The sequence below is a fragment of the Rhamphochromis longiceps genome, linkage group LG11, assembly GCF_057381845.1.
Source record: "Rhamphochromis longiceps isolate RC_006_pf linkage group LG11, R_longiceps_female_GT1.1, whole genome shotgun sequence".
Taxonomy (NCBI): Eukaryota; Metazoa; Chordata; class Actinopteri; order Cichliformes; family Cichlidae; genus Rhamphochromis; species Rhamphochromis longiceps.
Genome location: NC_140567.1, coordinates 129,125 through 152,373, shown reverse-complemented (window position 1 = coordinate 152,373; position 23,249 = coordinate 129,125). Strand labels below are relative to the sequence as shown.

Genomic DNA, 23,249 nt, shown 5'->3' with positions numbered 1-23,249 from the left:
TTGCTAAGTGGATGTTTTATCAGAGTATACTTTTTTCCCTTGTTTTTAGCACAACTTCACCAATTTCCCAAAGCGCATGAAGGACAAAAGTGCTACATTAGAGTTACTGAAATGATCCGTCTGTCCTAAAAAGGAGATTTTCTTTACAGATTATAAAACATACTCAATCTCCTCAAATACAGCTACAACGTCTTGTAAGCATGTGAATGTATAGAGTGGTTATGAGACTGAAATGTCCTACAGGAGAACAATCCTGTGTGTTCTCCAACTGCATCCACATTTTATAAAAATATGAAAAAAACAGCACTTACTGTTACCTAATAACGTCCATGAAAGAAAGTGATGGGATAATTAAACTAGATTCACATCAAATGCTAAATGTGATTGATGAGTTTTGCAGAGAAGTGCTCGAGCTTGAGCCTCTTACCTCCAAACAAGCCAAAGAAAATGCATTCCTAATGAGAACGAAGCCTCGAGTGGATTGGAGCTCTTCTGATATGACTTTGACATAAACACAGCCTCACACAATAACCATTAAAAGTTAAGAGTAAATAGCTTCGGCCCTCTTTATTGTCTCGCCTGGTTTGCTCGGGATTTTAATTGCAATTAGCGCAGACAGTGATTTATCGACGCGTAGTTGGGTTTCAGCGCCATGTCATGTTGGGCTAATTGGTTTGGTTAAAAAGGCGTGACAGGGAGCATGCTGGAGGTGCTGGGGCTCTCAGAAAGACAATCAGCTTCACACATCGCAAATTGGAGTTTCTCTAAACGGTATTTCCTGCACATTTTCTGTAATCTGTGCATCTCATTTTTCACCCTTTTAGATGTCATTTTTTCCTCTTCCTTCAGCCCTCTTCTCTCATTTCTTTACTTAGATTTCCCATTCTGTCTGTCTCCCTTAGCACTGTCAAAGACATATCACATGGGATTTGTCACTGTTATAATAATAACAACACTCAGTTGCTCTTAAGTTTTTTATCAGTTGCCTTGCTTTATCTCCTCTCTTATCAAGTGAGGATCTGCCACGACAGCCAGTTTAAAAGAGAAGTAATCATTCACTGATCACACTACATTACTCTCGTAGCAAATGGAGGCAGAAGGGCGAGCAGGGGATGTGTGTATTCCTCTTCCAGTCACATAAAATGTCAACATTTCACTGCAAGTGTTAGTGGAGACTGAACAGTGGTATTGCATCTCCTTACATATCCCTCCTGTTTCTGTTCAGCCAGTCACTGCTCCAGCAAAGAAGAGTAATCAAGGTTAAGGTGGGACCGCAGTTTTATACAGTGAGCCGATTTTGGTTGGTGAAGAGGATTATATACATAAGGTGTGGTCCTGTTAACAAGGGTGTGAGTGTTTTGCGTGTCATCTGGTAGGATACCTTGGCTTGCTTAGGCAGATGAGGTAACATCTGGAGGGCCCCACAGAAATCAATACAAGCCAGGACATTTGTGGGCTGTCAACGGGTAGAAGGGATACTGATTATCCCTTAATGCTAGACCACGTTTTAGAATCAGAATCAGAATGGGTTTTATTGCGAAATGTTGAGCAGGTTTACAACATTAGGAAATTGCTGCGGTGCTTGGTGCAAATATACTGTCATATAACGCTTAAATAGACATGAAAATAAAAATAAGAATAAGAATTAAAAGTGCTAAGTAGATAGATATATTCATGAGTGCAGTTGGTGATCAGTGCCAAACATGGAATGATGCAGTGAACACAGCGTAGGGTCATGTGTTAGTGGTGGGAACAGTCATAAGGTTATTGTTCATGTGTTCAACAGCAGAGGGGAAGAAACTGTTCTTGTGGCGAGAGGTTCTGGTGCGAATGGACCGGAGCCTCCTGCCTGAGGGGAGCAGGTCAAACAGACTGTGTCCAGGGTGAGAAGGGTCAGCTGAGATCCGAGCTGCACGCCGCAGTGTCCTGGAGGTGTACAGGTCCTGCAGAGATGGGAGTCTGCAGCCAATCACCTTCTCAGCAGAGCGCACAACACGCTGCAGTCTCTGTTTGTCCCTGATAGTGGCTCCAGCGTACCACACGGTGATGGAGGAGGTGAGGATGGACTCGATGATTGCAGTGTAGAATTGCATCATCGTCCGTGTTGGCAGGTTGAATTTCTTCAGCTGCCTCAGGAAATACATCCTATGCCTAGTTTGATGATTGTCTGTATCTGTGATATTAGTAGCAAGTACTTGGTAACCAGCTACAGAGGATCTGTACAGGTTTCAGCATGAAAATATCTTTCAAGTCAGTTCCTTTCGCACTTCTTCTTGTGGTACCCAATCTCGGATCACATTAAAAATGTGAATAATATGCATCACAAAACCAACCACAGTAACCTTGAACATAAAAAAAACATGTTAAGAGTTCAGTTCCAGTTTAACGGGGATCATGGAAATGCCTTCAAATAGTTTGTTTTGCTTAGGCTGTGTGTATCAAGAATACACTTAATATAAAATCATATAAAAGAGAATAAAGAAACAGATTGGAGAAGCTACAAACTAAATGAATAAAGAAATACATTTCAAAGTCCTAAAACACCACTCTCTGATGTGACTTTTAGGTTAGAAAAGCTGCAGTCTTGTTACAGTTTATACAAATTTCTTCAATTCCTCATTGTGCTTATAACCAGGTGGCAGAGAACCAGCGTAGCCTGTCTTTATCATGACTGTACCAAAGCTCGACTGTCACACTGAGCATATCTCAGGAGATGGGTGAAGATGAATAGCGGCGAGGTGAAAGCAGAGTGGCGTTGAGTAGAGCAGGAAAAGAGCAGAGTGGAACAGAAAGGCAGGAGCTAAGCCAACGACAGCGAACAACACATCCCAGATATAAAAGATGAGAGTGGGCCATAGATAGCTCAGCAAAGCTGCGGTTGCGAGCAGAAAACCTCATTTGTTAAAATGGGGTTCAGCCAGCAAGATGTCAAGAGACAGGATACCACATTATACAAAAAGTTACACAATGCCAGTTAAGCCACTTAGCACACGGCATGAGTGAAGCAGTGTTTATTCTCTGAGAATAACTCACCGAGGTTTACTGGCCAGACTTACACACTTAGACAATCATTTAAACTTTGAATTGATCTTTTATCATTTGTGTATAGTGAGGGTATATGTGCTGGCATGGGTTAGGTTCATGGCATTTAACAGAATTTCCACACAGTATGATGAAAAGGTTCCAAAGTTAAATTTATCTTTCACCGATTAAATATAACACAGTAAAACATATCTGGAAAAATAAAACATTGAAGCTGACTAAAAATGTCCTGCAGCTCATTTAATATTTACTCTTGGTTCCCAACAATCACATGGCTATACTTAAATTATTATTATTATTATTTTTTAATGTAACCGTAGACCTCCAAATCACGTAAGTGATCACACGTACCGGTAAGTCCTACCAGAGTTCAACAGAAGTATTAACCGTTTTCATACCGTAATAATAGTAGTTATCACTTTTTTGAAAGAATAACTGTAAATACATAAATAAATAAAAGTGTTACACAATCAAAAATAACAATCACATTTATATAAATTTACTGGGTTTGCTTTAGAGGACGGACAATTACCGCACCTCTACTTTCATAAATGAATCTACACAGCAAATTCAAAAGTGTTAAATGTTTTGGTGTTAATAGTCTTCTTGCAAAAGTAGAGTTAATTTTACTCTAAGTAGAGTCACATTCTTTTAATGTAACTCTGAGGTGTAAAATGATAGTAGTTAAAATCGAGTGTTAAAAATGAGTGTTTCTATGTCAAATCTGGAGGTGTTACAATGGAAACATTAACTCTTGACCTCTTAACTCTGAACTCCTAGAGGGGCTATGACACCAACAGAGTAAATTCACAGATTCCGCCCCCAGCACGGCTCCAATCGAAGCTGAAGTGAAGCCGTTTCAGAACATTTTGCTCTACATATTTGAGTTGTTTGCCATGCTTGGTAAGTCATTTTTTTCAAAGATTGTTTCAATTATTATTAGCTTTTACTTCTGTGGCTCTTTGGAGTTGAGACAAAGCTGTGTGAAAGGCATTAGCCATGTTGCTCGCTGATAGCATAATATTCTGTTTTAGCTAGCTGAAAGGTATTGTTTGCGGGCCAATACCACAGCCTTGAAAAAAGCTTGCATGTGAATTTTCAGTCAAACTTTTGGTCAAATACACCTAAAACAATGTCTAGAATGTGATTTGTTGGTATAATGGTGCTACTTGAAGCCTGAAAACGATCGCCCATAAAAAAAACCGAGCAAACAGCAGTAGCAGGCGTCCTGACTGGATTCTACGTTAGCATAGATCCCTCCAGAGTTTTGTGCCACACGGTTTAGGTAAAAATGAAAAAGGTTGAGGTTTTACATTTAGTTCAGTATTACCTGTTGCCTGTGTCCTTGTCTTTTGGGAAAATACTTTACACAAGTAATGGCTCAAAGAGGATTCCTTTTTTTTTTTTTACTGTGCTGCAATTGTTTACTGGATTATTTGTGCCATTAATTAGTGTCAACTAATTTTTATTCAATCTCCGCACAGGATATGCTTGTGAAGATGGAATATGAGGGAGAGCAGAAGTGCGTTGAAGTTCCACAAAGGGATGAATGAAGGACATGCATATTGTATTGAAGAAATAAGTGATGAGAATGCTGTTATTTGCATTTACCAGCTCACATATGTCAGACCTTTTGATAAACAAAATTCTTTTTTTTTTTTTTTTTTTTTTTTTTTTTTTCCAAATGACATCAGAAACAGCAGTATGCGACATTACGTGATGGCAGAGCTTCAGTTCATCCTTTGTCATTTTTTTTTTTTTTTTTTTTTAATAAATAGGACAGGGGGAATAAATGAGAGAGAGAGGGGGAGAGAAAGAAAGAAAACCAAAGGGGAGAAGAGACGGTGAGAAGGGGGGGGAAGAGAGACAAAAAAAAAAAAAAAAAAAAAAAAACTCCTGGGTCACCTGTATGGAGAAAAAAAACAAACAAACAAACAAACAAACAGAGGAGACAGCAAACAACAAAGAGCAACATAATAATAGAGAAAACAAAGCACCATCACAATAAACTAGCTAGTCATAGATATCAGTATTTACTAAGTAATAAACAATATTGTGCAGCACGCAAGATAGACAGCGCACAGTGTGCTTTGAGGCAGCAGCCAAGAAAGCTTTAGTCCGCGTCTGTGAATACCCATGTGTGCATACCTGTGTGGATCAGCATGCTTGCATTCCAAAGGTTTCTCCATGTAATGATCTGCTAGGGAGTGTGGGGGGGCCTCAGCCCCGTCCTCCAGGGTGTGAAGCGGGTATGGAGGAGATCAAAACTCCAGACATCCAGAGGTCCCCAGAACACAAAAGACCATGGAAGACCAACAGAGGGGCAGCCGCGCCACTGTTCCAGTAAGAGCTGAGGAGAGTCCCAGATGAGGGCTCACTCAGCAGCCGCGGAGCAGAAGCCAGGGGGGGTTGCAGTGACGCGCCCGTGAGCTCCGCCGGCCCCCAGCTGCGCCTGAGTGACCGAGCCCTAGGCCGATAAACAAAATTCTAATGAAAGTGAGAACATGTATACTGTTACATCTTTCAGAAAATGTTTTGAAATTGTGGTGCACAGTTCAGAATAAATGTTTTTCAAGAACCATTGCATCTTTTTAGTAAATGTTTATTTCCAAAAGAAATTTCTAGAAGTTCAGAACAGTAAAATTCCTGCTTTTTAGAATTAATTAGAAGATAACTCTTATGTAGTTAAACTAAAATACTCTTTGAGAGTTAATATATAAACTCTTAACACTAAGTGTTAAATTATCAACTCCAGACAGATTTGGTGTTTAACACTAAATCAGAGTTAACGTACCAACTCTCCAAAAAGAGTTAAATTAACACTCTCTGGTGTGGACCCATATAGACACTTTAATAGTGTTGAAATCAAATCCGACAGTGTTAATTTGGACATGCTGGATTTGCTGTGTACTTTACAGATTAGAAGAAAGCAGAAATCTGATAGAAAAGTGTTACATTAAAGCTAATTCATTTTGCCTAAATTAAGTTTTTAAAATCCTTAATGCTGTAAGTTAAAAAAAAAAAACCTAAAACCTCACATAGGCATTTATAAAACATAACAAACGAAAAGTAGCTAATGCTCAATCAAGCCAGAGCTCAGAGCTGGCGACCAACCGGCAGCCTCGGTATCAGCAAACAAAACTATTATGAGGAAAATCATTTATTTATTTAGAGTGTAAAAAGAAAAAAAAAGGTAGATATATAAACATACTGGTAAATGATCTAACTTATTGCAATTTGGGGGAAAGTAAAGTTTAATAATATATTTTAATATGAAAATAACATTTTAAATTTAGGAAAAAGTTAATTTTTGTTTGTATATGCTGTCAGTTACAGGCAGGGGGAAAAAGGAAACTGGCCTACAAAATTGCAATCAGTGCATCTCTGTAAGTAGCTTTTAGAGTGAACAGCAACATATAGGTTTGGTATATTACTTTAGTTGTTTAATCTGAAAAGAAAATTAAATTAAAAAAAAAAGCTTCATGAAGTTTGGTTGATCAGAAATACTTTCTCCGTCTGGAACCTGAAAGGTCCTTTTCCTCTCTGAAAACGTCAAAACTCAAACCGTTTACAGCACTGAGTTTGAGAAACAGTTAATTAAATGCATTTTTTACTATTGATTATTTGAACTTAGTTAAGCCTTTAAAGCATGTTTTCAAGCAAAACTGACTAAATGTTTCCTATTTGTGGATTTTCACTTCTGAAAATACTAAAAAGGCAAAATAATTAATTGACTAATCAATAATTAAGCTCACTGTGGCAGCTTTAGTACAGCTAAACATTTTCAAATGAAGCCCAGATATTATTGTTATATGTGAACTAAATCATAGTACCAGTATTTAGTAAAATACCAGCCATGTTTTTCACACTGCTGGGTGACACATCTGAGGCGGCACATTCCCTGTAGATGTTAGACTCGACTCTGAAAACATCATCAGGGTACTGAAGTTGAGCAGAAAGGAAAAGTCTGCCTTTTTCATTCTCTTCGTTGTCTCGCTTATATGTCCTCCTCCTCTCTTTTTGTGTCTTATGGAGGTTTGACAGAAGTTTCTCTCATCCCTGCTGGCAGCAGTTGCCATGGTTGTATCAGTGCCTCTGAATTACATGCAATGATATTTCCATGGACACAGATCAGGAGGACACTGGGCTTTGAGATGTAGGAGGGAGGCAGCTTACCAATGTCAGCAGATCTCTGTGTTGGACTGAAGGAGACTGAGTGAACGGGATGTTAAACAGAGAGGAGTAGGAAACAGAAAAGGAGGGAGAGTGCTAACCAGGGACAGTTTTATGTTTTAGTACAAATTTAGCTTTTCAGTTCACCTAAGTTTAGTTTATGCAACAGCCACCTGAAGGTATGGTGGGGTCTCCACAATAATATAGAGAAACCCAATGAGCTGCACTTGGCAAAAGTGGAAAGGTAGAGCTCCCTTTTAACAGGAAGAAACCTTCAGCAGATCAGAGCTCAGGGAGCAGCAGCCATTTCTATGGTGCATTTAGCAGAATATCATCACAGCTGAGCACATGGTGGGGATGGATATTTCCAACTAAGATTACAAGCTTATATGTATATATATCACACACGCACGCACACACACACACACACACACACACACACACACACACACACACACACACACACACACACACACACACACACACACACTTAAATGATACTGGCTCCTTAAATTTTACTGGCATCAGCCCTAAAAACCGTGATGAAAACCTTAAATGATAGGAAAAAATTAAATAATTGGAAATATCTGTGTGTGGCAGACTGACACAAGTACAAGTACACAAGACCACAGTCTGTGTACTTGAGGCCAGTATCACCTGATTCATTTTCAATATCATACTTTTGTGGTCAACTGATGATTATTGATGATATGTATATAATTTTTTTAATTTTTTTAGAAGTTGCTGAAAACTTCCAGGATCCCAGGGTTGCTTGATTTATCTGTCAATGATTTCAAATGATTTACAAAATTAAGATTTACTATTTCATAACTACACAGAAAAAATATTGTAAAGAAAAGGTCCAACTACAAGCACCACAGTGGCCATAATGCAAGACAGACCCCACTCTTAAGAGCTGTTCTCAAATGCTTTTTACTTCTTAATTAGACATAGGTGTAAAAAACAAAACAAAATACAAATAATTTATATCCTTAGTTTTTCTATTTGTTAGGTGTGTAAAAATTGTCATCACAATTGCGTTTTGAGGCTTGGATGGTGTTTATTGAAACGTTAGTCTTGTGGACCACAGTCTACAAGGCTGCATGGCAACTGCTTCCAAAAAGGTCTGTTTTTATTGTAATACCTATACTGATTTCTTAAATCTTGTCTCCAGTGACGGAGCCCAGTGCCCATAAAATGATACTTATGCACAAAAAACTAAACTAAAACTAAACATTTTCAAAGAATAAAAACTAAACTAAAAGAAGCAAACGTACTTACTGCAACTTACTGAAATTGAAATTTCAAAATAAAGAAATAAAAATAGAAATAAATAAGAAAATACAAAACCTTAATCATTATTTAACAGATGGAAAATATGGGTAATTGCTAATAATTAAACAGCTAATGTTAAGGGTGTACAACATTTATGATTGTTTAATACTGAAATACTTTTGTTGTTGAAATAGAGCTTTACTGACCTCAGAAATATTTTTATTTTTATTTTATGAAGCCCTGGGTTTCAGGCTTTAAGATGTTTTGCCAAGCTTGTTGTGCTGCTGTTCATGTGTTCAGCTGCTAGTGGTGGGAGGGGCTTGAAGCATGCCTGTCTGCAGGGGTGCTCTGTTTTTGTAGCTGTAACATGTTAGTTAGCAACAAGTTGCTGCCAGGTTAACTGCTTCCTTTTCCTCCTTTTACTGTGTATGCTAAGTTGGCTGATTGTATCCTGGTTGCAATGCTTTTAAATGGACATTTACAGGTAAAAAACAGTTGCGTACACAGGAGCCTGCCAGTTGTGCTACTTTTGCATGAAACCTTTTTTTGCTAGCAACCAAGCATATTTTAATCTGTCATCCAGTTCATTTTTTAGCCAGTATGTAAACTTAAAAGGGTAAAAAGACAAAAAATATGACGTGTTCTGTTATACCATACTCCCCTCAGCATTCATCCTGTCCCTAATATCTTCTCTGAATAATAATGTGTACAATAAATCAGACAGAACTCTCTCCAAGACCTCTCTCTATAATTTTTAACACTAAAATCTCTAGCAGGTGTCTAACCTTGAATTTTCCTTTAAGTGGAATAAAGTTAAAACAAAAACTCCAGAGGGTATAAAGAAGTCTAGTTTAACTTTATTTTTTGATGGTTTTAGCACTTTTTTTTTCATTGATTAATTGATGTGTCCTAGTTCTGCTAAGTGTTGCGTTATCTCAGATGAGCTGTTCCTTTTAGGTTATCCCCACATTCTTTACTTCACAAAGGAAGGATGAAAATGTTGTGGGATTTAAGAATATTTAGATTTCAGTTAGAATAAAGAAAGACTTCCATTTTGTAGTGTAAAAATTTCTACAAGCGACCTGTTATTCCAGCAAAATGACATCCTCCTGGAACATTGTGGAAATAACCACATGCAAAAATGAGGAGCTGTAAGAGTGGTGCTTCACATCTGACATGTTCTGGATGCTGTTTTTTGACTCAGGTGCTCCTCACGCGCTGTGCTACACTCAAACAACAAGTTTCATCTTGACGGTTTTCTCATTTGTTCATCTGTCTGCTGAGTGTGTGGCACCGCTGCTGTGCGCTTATTAATAATACATCCTCAGTGTCTTTGTAGTGACAAGAGCCCTCAGACCGGTAATGTTGCGAAAGCAGACTAGCTCTGCTGTAACGCTCAAACTGATCAAGAGTTTACACAAAGCTTTTGCCTTCCAGAGAAAAACATCGTAGACATTGTGGACATGAAGGCCACTCTGTTGGTTTGTACAAGCTCTGCAGAGGCAGGAGCTGTGTTTGTGTGAAAAAAATACTAAAGTGAATGTGTCTGTGAGTTTTAGCTTTAACAGATAGTTTGGGGATTACACTGCTGTGGTCATAACGCCAAAACGTTTTGTTTCTGTGCATCGTTTTCTCACAGGGGATTCGTTCACGCATTTCCGGTTTGCAGAAGAAAAAGAATGGGAGATGGACCAGCTTGATATCAGTCAGGTAAAATTATATCACCACCGCTCCTTTTTAAAATTGATTTATGGAGTTTTAAGTCTTTAAAATACACAGCAGTTACAGTTATAAAGAATATTCCGATTAAGATATCAGATTCATACTGTTGTTGTAGTACAGTGTTCATGTGCTTAATGTTGGACAAAAGTTCATCCATTTACTATGAAGACTTTGAATCTGATAGTGCTCTCACTCACCTAAACTCTGTAGATACAAACATTTGTTTGCAGTCTGTGTTCTCATTTGTTCTCCAGGGCCCTGTTTCAGGAAGCCGGTTTGGAAAACTCAGAGTGAAAAACGACACTCACGGTTGAGTAACCCCGAACTGTCCAACTCGGAATATTCCGTTTCAGAAAGGCTGATAACAATTAGTTCAGTCAACGCGGAGTTGCTTTAACCCCAAGTGAAGCGCGTGGACGAGGATACATAAAGCCCTGATAAGCGGAGCACAGATTAAGCGAGTCACCATGGAGACGGAGGGAAAGAAGGCGCGGTCAATGTATTTCACAGCGCTTGAGGCCGAAATTCTGATGGCAGCATATGCCGATAACATGCAAATTCCGCGAAAAAAAGGAACACAGCCACAGCTGCAAAAGCATGCATGGCAAAACATAGCCGACAGAGTCAATGCGTGAGTGTTAATTTAAACATTGATCTAGGGATTTCCACCCATTTAACACATTATTTTATTATATTTTATTTTATTTTTTATTTCATACATTTTATTTTGTGATGTGATGTGAGCGCAGGTGCAACCCAACAGGCCCCAAACGTGCCTGGCAGCAAGTAAAAATGAAATATAAAAATATAGTCCAAACAGGTGAGGTGTAATTGTATTATGAGCCATAGTGCTTGGTCTGTTTGTCCCATGTAAATCAATTGCAGTTAGAGGCTACATTAATTTTCTTTCTGTAAGCACTTATTGAAATTATCTGAGCACATTACAAGTACATATTTGCTTACTCTGTATGCTCAAATGTGACCCGTTATAGCCAACAGAAAAAAAGCGGAGGCCCGAAAAACAGGTGGGGGTCCTCCACCACCACCACTCACAGAGGCTGAGCAGTTGGCCCTCAGCCAAAACAGTGGGCGCCCTGTGGCCGAAGGCATCTCTGCGGGGACATCCTCTGAGGCAATAACCCCGCAAGACACAAGTGCCTACATAAGGGGTAAATTCAAAATAATACATGATGTGCATACATCCTTTCTTCACAGTCACCTTTGCAGTGCGACACATTCATTTGATAAACTCTTTACCATAATGGATTATTTTGTAGTGAAGTTATTTTCCGACTGATTTTGCCTTCCCTCAGCCTTGGTTGTCTTTGAGAGCATAATGACAATGAAGTGTAAGGTGCTTGGTATGTTTGTTAATTGCCATTTGGTCCCTTGTAAGTTATAAGTGACCTGTATAAACCTCATATTCTATCAGTTGATGGTGATGGTGTACTGCATCTGGTGCAGCCTCCTGTTGAGCCAGACCAACATGCAGTTGTGAGTAATACTCCACAGATTATATGAGTTTACAGTAGAACAGCAATGTTGTTTATTTCTTTACTACAGGAAAATAATGAAGAAACATTGACAGCTGTTACAGAGGAGGAAGCAACAGAGACACTTTATGAGGTTTACATCTTTTAATACTTTGTGTACAGGAAATACAGGCGACCAATAAAGCCAGTTGAACAAAAAATCTGTTTATTCTTCTTTCAACATGTTGAGGTGATGGGTCAAAAGAAATGATTGTGACATATGGTGTCTCTGACTGCTCTTCCATCTTGTATGTCCGTGGGAGGGTCAGGATGTTCATGGTTTGGATCACTGCTGATGTTTGGTTCAGAAGGACAGTGTTCTCCTCTAATTGTGGCAATGTTGTGAAGAATCACACATGCCACAATAATGTCACATGCCCTTTCTGGGGTGACCCTGAGTCTTTGCAGGCACTGGAACCGGGCCTTAAGCATTCCGATAGTCATTTCAATTCTGGCTCTTGTCCTGCAATTAGCCAGATTATATCGCTGCTGTGGGCCCGGTTCAGGGTCAGGGTAAGGGGTAAGCAAATAGGGTAAACATGGATACCCCCTATCACCAAGCAAGTAGCCAGTGAACTCTCCTAAGACAGAAGGGTACACTTCAGTTCAAATGTCCCTGAAGCAATTGGTCTTTATATATTTTAAAGTATTCTCAACTCACCATGTCCAAATTTTGTGCTCAGTGTACATTCACGGAATATTTGTGAGTCATGGACAGAGCCTGGCCACTTGGCTTCCACATTTGTGATAATGTTGGCAGCATCACATATGATCTTCACAGTGCAGAGAACACAAATTAGCATCCATTACTATAATGAAATAATTTGTTAGTTTGACATGCTACAGGGAACTATGTACCTGTACATTAATGCTGTGGAAAGACTTCCTGTTCACATAGTCTCCTTCATTTACTGAAGGAGCAATGATTGGAATGTGAGTGCCATCTGTACAGCCAATCACGCCTGGGAACCCTGAAAATAAATGTGCAATTTAAGTAGTAGTCCAAGTATCACCACATCATAAATTAAGTTTTGTTCATCCTGATACCTGCAATTTTGTGGCATCCCTCTTTGATAAATCTTGTGGGTCTGTGACCGGGGAACACCACAGACGAGTACAGGAGACGTTTCAGTGCAACTGTAACATTCCTGACTGCCCGACAGACGGTAGCCTTGGAAACGTGCTCAGCGTCACCAATATTATACAGAAAGCTCCCGTTTGCAAGAAACCGAAGTGCAATACAAATAATATGCAATGAACTGAGAGCATGTCCGCGATGTGTCACATGCGTAATATATGGCCTGAGGATGTTATCCAAATAAATTATAGATTGTGCTGAGAAACGGTAACGTTCGCACAGAAAATCATCAGGAAATGATAAAATGTCCAAACGCGCTCTGATCACTCTCTCCCGGCGGAGAGCTCTGCGGAGAATTTGGGCTTCACGATCTACTGGCTCTTCAAGGAAGTGGCACGCCATGTCCGACACTTCCTACTGTCAGGTTTCCGACAAAGGGGCGGAGACAGTCAGGGTTAGTTGTAGTAAACCTGCTAGGGGGCAGGTTAGCTTCACGGAGTGTGTCGTCATAGTGACTCACTCAGGCTGCAGCTGAACTCGCTTTGTGAAACCGAAAACCCAGAGTTTTCGTTAACTCAGGGTATACTTACTCAGTTTTTCCACTAAACCGGCTTCCTGAAACAGGGCCCAGATGGCAGGGATTGTTTTGGACCTCCCAGCTCTTACCCAGATTCTTCAAGAAGTGCCTTTGCATCAGAAACTCGACCTGGAGCCCGAGCTGATTCAGGCAAGTGTTAGCTGATGCCCAGCACACTGTGGTTGGGTGTTGTTCAGGAGAAAATGCAAATTACGCAAGAAGGAAACAGAGTTGCTTAGGTAAACTTTAACCACAAATGTTTATATGGAGGAATTAGGTTTTCTGTGTTCTGTGAACAAAATATTTTATTTGCAAATCATTGCATTCATGTATTACATTTTACACAGCATCCCAACTTTTTGGGATTTAGGGTTGCAAGATATAGCATGGAGGCATGTCAGGTTAAATTAAGTATATATAAAAATAAAACAATAGACTGACCTTTTAGTATTTATTGATACATGTCTGGTTATTGTCACCCAGTAGATTAATACACTGTGTTGATTACCTTCTGAGAAAAAAGAAAATATGGCTACTGTATCTTTGTGTTTTTCTCAGAGACATGCATGACAAGAGCTGTTTTTTGTTTTTTTTTACTTTACCTGATGTTTCAGGTCTCAGCACCAGTAGAGCTGCCCAGTATGACTCTAGCACCTAAACAGGAAGTGCCAAAAATGTCCAAATTCACACCTCCATCCACAGCTTCAAAAAGCCTCAGCATCAGCCAGAAAGTCCCCGTGGATGCAAACCCAGTGGGGGGCTCAGGCTCACAGCTTTCTTCCTCAGCTGCTGCTACTGAGACTCTGGTGGATGATGCTGATGAAGAGCTGGACAACCTGCTCAACTTACAGAAACCAGTGTCAGGTGATGTAGGAAACGAGCCTGTCAGTGGTGCAGAAATGGAGAGCGCTGTTAAAGAGAAGGGCAAGTATATTTAATGATAGTCTGTCCCTGCACGTTGAGCGATGTGGGATAGCCTGGGGGAAATATAGAAGATTAATGTCGCTCTTGTCTTGTCTGTGTGGAGAATAGTAAGCTTCAGTTAGCTTAGTGTAAAGAAAGAAATTCATTAATAATATTATACTGTATATTTACTTTGTCATGCACAACATATATCTTTTTGACAGTTGTGTGAGATCATAATCTTTTAACTGGAAAGAGTAAACAAAACATGGCATGCTAGCAGTTTAACCTTAAAAGTGGCCATTGTGAAACTTTGGGACCTAAAGATTCGATAGCTATAGATCTTAAGAGTTATTATTTTTTATTATTTTGGATTGACTAGTTTTTGTTTTTATGTCATTTGATATTTTGGGTTTTTTTAAATTCAGTTTAGTTTCAGCTAATTTGCAGAGTGGATTTTTGTTTTTTATTGTTGAAATTGTTTGGTTTTAGTTTAGATTATTGGGCTCATTTTAGCGTTTTTAGTTATTATTGTATGACGGTCATGTGTTGTAGGCAACATTTGGAAAAATCAGTACAGGTATTACAAGAAAAACTGCTTTTTGAAAGCATTTGACTCACCGACATCCAGAGTCTCAATAAACAGCCATCAATGGCTCATTAGGCAAGATGTAATAAAATTGTACCCAACTAAAAAATACTAACACTAAGGATCTTTCCTACATATTTTTATTTTAATTAGTTTTTACCCCTCAGCCGTAAAAAACTGATCGCTTATTATCTTTACCCTGCCAGGCGGTCAGGCAACGTGGACCTAAGCATGTAAATACATTTATTTTTTTTTAAGTATTTCTTTTTAACAAAAAACAAAACAAAACAAAACAACCTACAATTTTAGGATTTTTTTTCCCCCCACACACGTGGTGTTAGATTAACTACTAGAGAGATAAGATAAGCTACCAAGGATGTTAACTTCCACCTTTTGTGCTGACAAGTTACTTTGGGCAATGTTTAAAGCCTAATGTTAACGCAAAAAAAATTGAAGACTAAGCAGATTGTACTTTACATATTGAAAAATATCCAGCTATTTGCAGTAATAGCTGGATATTTATTAAGCAGCAAATTAAGACATTTTCTTGAAAGCAAATTTTTCAGTTGCACTGAACACTTACCGGCTCATAACTCTGAAACAGAGATTCATACCACAGAAGTATTAATTTTTTAACACTTAGTATTTTAAATATAATAATGTTACTGAGTTTTAGAGACGCTGGATGGTTGTTGATTTTCTGCTTTGCATGATTGCAATATTCACATGTGGTGTAATCAAAGCACAGATAATAAAGTTAAAATTACTTAGCAGAAGGCAAGTTTAGAGGAAAGACTAAAAATATGTCTCCCATCATGTTATTAACCTGCAGAATGTGAGGAAGTGAAAGACGTGACAGCAAAGCCAATAGAAGAGAAGATGATGGAGGTGATGAAGGACAAAGACATCGCACCTCCACAGTCTGCGCCCAGCAAACAGGAAATGACTGAGGAAGACCTGGAGGACTGGCTCGACAGCATGATCTCCTGACCCTCAGGGAACGTGGTCATGGCAGTTCAATCGCTTCAACTTCCATCCTTTGAAAAATTACGTCCACCTGGAAGTTTATGATGCTAAAGTTTGATGCTTCCTCGTTTCACACGGACCTGCCCCCCCCCCCTCGTGCTGTAAGAGAGGCAATATGTTTTGTTTTGGAGGTGTAAAGGTTGGGACAGTACATCTCGAACATTTGTGAGTGTATGTCAAAACGTTCCTGGAGCACACCCTGTTTCAGAGAGAATTCTCTGTTCCCTGTGAAAGTTTTGACTCTGGAGTGTTTTGCTTCAGAGGATTGGTGACAGACGGGTAGTGAAAGAGGTCACAGACGACACGTTTGGTTCACTGCGTCACTTACTTTATTCATTTTCTTCCCCATTTTCTTCCCCTCATCAAAAAATTTCCCAGAGGAACCCACCCGAGGGATTAATAAAGTTCTATCTAATCTAATCTAATCTAATCTAAAAAAGAAGTGCAGTTTACCAAAGCTACTACATACATATAAATGGCCAGACAAGAGCGGGTAACCAGTTTGTCGTCAATAAATTCTCAACCCAAGTTTTGCTGTTTAATTGTCCGTTTGTTGTGGGGTTCCTCTACTGTAGAAACAAGTGCAGGTGGGCAGGACACCACAGTTCAGGAACAAAACCAAACTAAGCAACATTTACACAAGGATCATCTAGATATTATACAACAAATATTTCTTTTTCTTTTCTTTTTTTTTTAAATGTAAAAGCCCAAAACTAGCTTTACCTAAATTTGCTTATAGCTAATCCAGAACAGAGCACTGCTTGTGTTAGGAGGGGCAAAAATGATATTTTTTCTCTTTTGCATAGATTTTTTTTTTTCCATAAGGCACATCGGCACTTGATAAACACCTAAAGTGAGAGTTGTCTCTGGTCCTGGAAGAACCATCTTCATGTCATCAGACAGGTTTGAACCAGCTTTGAAAGGCAAATCAGGTCTCACTCTTTGGATGTTAACTAGATCATTACTAGCAGCATACATCCATTCACTTGTGGTTTGGGTAGGAAGTGACAGTAACATCCTGGCGCTAATCTAGAAATTGTGCATATTCCGACATTCAGTTGTCATGCTGTAACCCTTCACAATTATCAGATGTCTACAAACAACAAATTGTGCAGCAGGTTGGGGTTAAGCATGTGAAAAAAGGCAATGTGAATCAGAATTAAAAGAATTATTTGCATAAAAGAGGCGTAGTGGCAGGAGACTATTTCAGTAACAACGAAGAACACGCAAACCCGAAATGTCCAATCGTCAGTTGTAAATTTTAGAGTCGTTGTGTTTTGCGTTTGTGTCAGAATTCAGATTTTTTTTTTCCTCTTTACATTTTTCGACACTATGACGGTGTGTGTTCTGGTAACAGGGTGAAGTCAAGTTCAATGTCTTTTTTCCAGGTAGAAGCAAAGTGGAGATTGGGGTTCAGAGCCGCAGACGAGGCGACCCGCTCTAACCCAGCTGGTCCTCATATTGCTTACGGAAGCAGTCTCCAGTGGGGAAGAAGTCCCAGCATCTCTCCTGGTACATCTTCCACACGTATGACTCCTGAAAAGGGAAGGGAATGATTTAAAGGGTCCACGGCTGCACATAGTTTTGGTTATACTCATTCACAGATCTTTTTGTACTGTTCGGTCTTGCTGACCTCTGTCCTCAGAAAACTGTTAGGGCCAGATTTACCTACAATCTGCGTCATCACAAAAACCTCCTTTGGCTTTAAGAAGCTACTGTCGTGCTTTTACTAAAGAGGCGCAGAGTCACCTTTGCAAGTCAAAGACGTGGACACAGGTGTTTCTGTGGCTTGCGTTATTGCATGCATGCATGCCAACGTAGAAAAAAGCACATCTTATTTTGAACTTGATGTGGTTGTGATAGTTGCCGCAAGGACTGTTCATTTATTTGAAATGAGAATGGGAGAGTGGGAGAGACTGGGTGCGTATCTTGCTCAGGTGGATGCCTCAGAGCTCGGAGTGCAGTGCCAGAATTTCTCCTGGAACTCTGGGTCCCACATGAAATGGATTAACTAATAATCCCAATACAAGACACATAGATGCATCTTGTTTTAGAGGGAGTGGAGCAGTTTTCAGTGCTTTAAGCTTGGTCACGTTTCTACATAGAGATCAATATATTATACAGACATCTGTTTGTCTTTTATCAACAGTGTACACTTTTATTTAGACTCCTATATACTCCTACACACCATATTGAAGTATTAATATATTAAAGTGTGTTAGTTTGTTTGATTAATGTCTAAATGTTACGATATGTAATATTGGCTATAGTAATTATCTACAGTGTCTGTCTACACCCTGTCTCATATCAGTGGGTCAGCCCGATGTTGATGGTTTAATAGTGTGGGAGATATTTTGTTAACACACTTTGGGCCCCTTAAACCAACTAATTTGACCACCACAGCATGCCAGAGTATTAGTGTTAACCATGTCTGCCCCCCCCAATGTGTCACTGACCACAGTGTACTCGTCTTCTAATGGCTGCTATCTAACAGCACATCATGCCATGTCTCAACATCATTTTGAGCTGATTTCTTGAATGTAACAGTGAGTCTAATGTACTAAAATGACCTCTAATGTTATCAGGTCTCAATCTAATCCGGAACTGAGAATTTGAGATTCATATCATGGGCGTGTAGCTGATGCCATCAAGTCAATATGGAACAAAATCTGTTGGCAAAGGAGGGTCCACCTTGGTACTATCAATGTGTACCTAATAAATAGTCTGTGTTCATTGTTATAACAGCAGATCGGCCGTTACGCAGATTACATTTTTATACAGTAGAACAGGATCATGACGCAGCCCTCCTCTTGATGAATCCTGTGCGCCACCTGAGTCTCAGACCTCAGGACCAAACGCAGGCGGCAGTAATTTCTGGCAGAAGATTTCTCCCTTATATGAAAGACGTTCAGTTTGTCTTATTTATTTATTTCTTTTTTTTTAAGAGAGGAACGCGTGTCTGTGTTTATGCAGTACTTTTGTTAGCACATTAGTCACTCGCTCATGCTCCCTCATCAGGTCTGTCTGTTCTTGGCCCATGAATAGACTGACTGCATTCTTGTTTATAAATCGGTGGCTTGTAAGCAGATTAGCCTCAGAACTTTTCCTTCCCATCATTACGTTTTTGCAATTGCACTATCATGGTAATAAGCCTTGCATAGTAAATCTGGCCCTTTGTGTCACAAATTTCAGATGGTCTGACTGCAAACGATAGAACACTTGTTTAGTTGCATTAATACTATGATGATATATGATGTTGTGAAATAGTTTCATCCCATCTGCAGTGACTATATATCCCGTCAGTAGACAGATTAAGGATGTAGCTCAACGGCATGTCAGTGATTACACTGTTTTTGTGACTTATTCACTCCTAGTAGCTGAATGCGGTCCTTTGCAGCATAAAGGAATAACAACTGCAAGCTTTCTATTTCTTTGCTAAATTTGTATCTTAAGAAAAAGTACACGAACATCAAACAGAAAACCAAGTTGAATCTCAGGTGCACAACAATAACAACTTAATATCAGAAGTCAAAGGAAGCCCACGCATTGCTTCTTTCTCCAGCAAAGCTGTACCTTGTGCAACATTTCAACCCACTCGATATGTTGCATAAGTAAACCTACTGAAGTTAGAGTCTGTTACATTCCAGTTTTTCCTTTTGTTCTTTTGAGATTGGCCACAGACGGCAGATTATGCATATCGTGTTTAAAATGACCAAATACTACAGACTGGTGTTCGCTCACATACCTAACCCGTATGCTCAGTCTCATCCTTGTTAATCAGATACATCAGGAAGAACCTGCAGACAGGAGGCACAAGTGTTAAAGGGGGAAAACTTCAGTCACATTACGTTTGGTCATATTTCTGTACTTACAGGTAGTTGGCTAGGTTGTGTTCTTGTAAGGTGTGAGTTTCAAAGCCATGAGGCGTCCGGTCAAAGTAATCATTCCCAATTCCACAGATGAAACATTTGGTCTGGAAGACAAATGAGTGGGGATTGAAAATTAGTGATGACTGTCATCATCCTATTTGAACCTGCCAATTAGATTTCTGCTAATCAGTTTTTTTCTTGTGAAATATGTTAAAAGAACAATAATTTGAATTATTGAAAGCTAAAATGGAAACAAATGCAAATAGATGCAAAACAAGAAAAAAGTTTGCCATACATTCTGGTCAAGTCACCTTATCAACATTTAAAAACAAGTATTGACCAAAGTGTCGTACAACTGAGAGAATAAAACAATTGGAGCAATAAAACATTATATTACAGACAAATAGGAGAAAAATGCCTAAATTAATTATTGCCTGCAGTTATTTGTAATATTTATTCTCAGTTAATTTATCAGCACATTTATTTATTTGTGCCAGTTTTGTTCCTCTGCACAGTGTGGCTCACAGGAATAGACAATTAAGTTAGTTTATCCCCTTGTGCCACAGACTAACTAATGAAGAAAACACTCAAAAACAATTCGAGTTGGATTGACTGACTACAGGATTCAGAGGTGTGGACTCGAGTCACATGACTTGGACTCGAGTCAGACTCGAGTCATTAATTTTATGACTTTAGACTTGACTTGAAAAAATGTTCTAAGACTTGTGACTTGACTTGGACTTTTACGCCAATGACTTGGGACTTGAATTGGACTTGAACTGGTTTACTTGAAAAGACTTGATATTTTACCCCAAATATAAAATTTAACATGCATATTATATAGAGATTGAAAATGTGACGTCATTCAGGGGTAAAACCGCAAAGGATTCTGGGAACTCGTGGCAAGAGGTACTAGCGCACGCAGGCTTTCAATTGAAATCAGTCATACAGCGATAAAAAGAAACACAAAAATGGCAAGAAGCTGTTGTATTATTAACTGCAATAGCCGGTCGCATGACAGCCACGGGAAGCCGACGGGTAAAGAGATCGGTTGTTATCGGATTACGTCGTTGAAGAGAAATTGTTCGAGCCATGTTTCCGAAGTAACAAAGAGGCGACTGGATTGCAGCCATTCAAAGATCAAATATAACGTCCTAGAACACTCCAGCTCACAGGTTAGTCTGCTCCAAGCATTTACGCGAAGGTCAGTGTTTTTTAGTAGTTAATACGTCATTTTTCTTAACATAACTGGTGATATAGGTTACAAGCAAGTCTGGCGCTGAACAGAAATTGTCGCGCTATGCTCCTTTGTTTGTTGTGCATAAATAGTGAATTGTCCTGACACAATATTGCGTTTCGCTTCTGTTATTATGGTACATTGACAAAAACATATACTTTTATTCACAGGATAAAACAGTTGTTTTGTATCACTAATTGTCCAGTACGATTACAGCATACAATATTATTGTCACTGCTACATTTCTGTGATGCTACCAGAAATTATTTCCACTACTAATTAATTACCGTTGAGCTCAAAGGTTATATTAATAAACGGTTAACGAATGTGTATTTATGAAGACGATTTGTGAGATTGGTAAACTTATGATACGTACGATGGTCTTTCGTTCTACACGGTGCATTTCAAGGTCCTGCACCCATCCGTCGGTAAACTGTACCTGGACTTGTTGCAGTGACCGGAAGTTACTAAACTTCATGAGTGTATGCACTCACTCCAAGAACCGTATGATTATAAATATGCATATAAATATGCTACGATGAGATAGCTGACTTCATCTAACTAGCAAATGTTGTCCAGGCTACGTTGGTGATACAGTTTTTTTTAATGTGTATGATATTTTTGTCATGCGATTTTAAAGCTGGTCCTACAACCGCATCCAAGAATAACATGCAGCGTATTTTCGGTGAAAATTATTCTTGGAGCTAAGTTTAATTGAGCTGCATTTTAAAGAGGTGCAATTTCACAATTTAATGTTAGTGGAAAATGATTCTATGTTTCTTTACCTTCTTTTAAATGTACAAAGATGCCTTTTCTCTGCCCTTTGTCTATGGTTAGATTAGTTTAGAATTATCCTTTTAGACTTTCCCAGCGAAGACATATTGTTTTGGGACATATTGTTTTAGATTGTCTTATCTCTCACAGCTTTCTCCCAGCTCTCTGCTGACGAGACTAGCGCCACATATGGAGTTGTTTATTTTATCTGTTTATTATTTTTCTTATCCTGTTCTCACTGTCTTTCCTATAAAAAGTGCCAAGCCTCTGTTCACGACGTGAGTTGTTCTCAGCAGCTCACCCGTGTACACGTTTAGCAAAGAAAGTAACTTTGTCTCATTGTGTCTTTATTTCTCCTGGGTTTTTTACAGAGTTTTCCCCCAACATTTCTTGGTCCTTCGAGCCGGATCGCCTCCATCGTGTCCCATCTCCGTGACCAGTCCACGTTGTTCGCCTGTCGACAGCTCACACACCAGGTGTGTGATAAAAGACCAAGAGCGTTAAATTCGGGTCTTGGCCAATGTCTTAGAAAGCGACCCACGGTGGTGGGGCCCGATCGAGGTGGACCAGACCCGGCGACACTGACCAGGTAGATACAGACACACTGACACAATCTTGCGTAAAAGCGTATTTTAAATTCAGGGAATTTAAAATAGCGGAAGTAGCTCGTCGACTGGTAGCTTGGAGCTCGTCGACTGGAAGCTCCCCACCTCTGTGGGTTAGGTTTAAAGTAGCTCGTCGGCTGGTAGCTTGGAGCTCGTCGACTGGAAGCTCCCCACTTCTGTGGGTTAGGTTTGGAGCTCTGGGTAGCTCCCCCAGCTGGGTCTAGACAGGGTCTAGGGAATAAGTAGCTCGTCTACAGAAAGACTGATAAGGGTTCCGATCGCGCGAATAGGTGTGAATGTGTGTGTGTGTGTATTGTTTTAATTAACGGAGCAAGCTGACTTTTCACGGTCCAATAAGAGACTGAGCTGCTCCTACTGTGTTTTTCTTTTACTGCTATTCACTGACGTGCTGGTGAGTTGAGAGAACGGTCGAGTTCCGTCTCGTAAAGTTCACACCGCTTTCGGAACTAGTCCGAAAGTCGAAGGGCGTGTGAGCAACCACTCTCATTTCTAATACCAGCGAAGGTGATAGCAGCTGTATCGTGTATATATTACTTAAACAAAAAATAAGTAAATACATAAATGAGATGGGTAATCAAGCAAGTGAAATTAAAACTCACTCCTGCTGACGAGCAGTGGTGAGAAAAGAAAAGTCCAGACGCCGGACAAAAACAGTGTCTGTAAATCGAGAGATTTAAGAAAACAAAATATAAACAGTCAGAAGAACAGAACTCAACTGCCAGTTTAGTAAAACCAGAAGACGAGACACTGTGCAGTCCCCACAATCCTTTTAGTAAACCAACACTCATTTCTGCAGCCGCATCTGCAGCAACACCCATATCAGGAA

At 39.4% G+C, this 23,249-nt stretch overlaps 1 protein-coding gene and 2 long non-coding RNA genes across 4 annotated transcripts in view; 2 read left to right on the top strand and 1 right to left on the bottom strand.

The window, feature by feature from the left end:
* The window catches only part of LOC146658350 (uncharacterized), a 237,701-nt gene that overhangs the window by 164,652 nt on the left and 49,800 nt on the right, over positions 1-23,249 (top strand). The window lies entirely within an intron of this gene.
* On the top strand, positions 3,636-16,279 carry LOC146658356 (cell death regulator Aven-like). 2 transcript variants are annotated; one of them, XM_085421957.1, is made up of 6 exons: positions 3,636-3,945; positions 4,527-4,624; positions 10,130-10,200; positions 13,454-13,549; positions 14,014-14,263; positions 15,724-16,279. In XM_085421957.1, exons 2-6 carry the CDS (start codon positions 4,549-4,551, stop codon positions 15,879-15,881), a joined length of 651 nt encoding a protein of 216 aa, XP_085278083.1. In that variant the 5' UTR covers positions 3,636-3,945; positions 4,527-4,548; the 3' UTR covers positions 15,882-16,279. The 2 variants fall into 2 exon arrangements, with proteins under 2 accessions (XP_085278083.1, XP_085278082.1); XM_085421956.1 differs by having other exon boundaries at positions 3,639-3,945; positions 14,014-14,323; positions 15,724-16,278.
* On the bottom strand, positions 16,445-20,280 carry LOC146658355 (uncharacterized). The gene is made up of 3 exons (XR_014913691.1): positions 19,790-20,280; positions 19,663-19,714; positions 16,445-17,453 (listed from the first exon to the last, which is right to left on the bottom strand). It is a non-coding gene; the product is annotated as an uncharacterized LOC146658355 (long non-coding RNA).

What these genes read in the sequence shown, in the direction of transcription:
- LOC146658356 (XM_085421956.1), top strand. Translation starts at nt 4,549, where the DNA reads ATGAGGGAGAGCAGAAGTGCGTTGAAGTTCCACAAAGGGATGAATGAA. An exon ending in TGGAGCCCGAGCTGATTCAG is followed by an intron (nt 13,550 to 14,013) that starts GCAAGTGTTAGC and finishes CTGATGTTTCAG; the next exon opens with GTCTCAGCACCAGTAGAGCT. An exon ending in GAGCGCTGTTAAAGAGAAGG is followed by an intron (nt 14,324 to 15,723) that starts GCAAGTATATTT and finishes ATTAACCTGCAG; the next exon opens with AATGTGAGGAAGTGAAAGAC.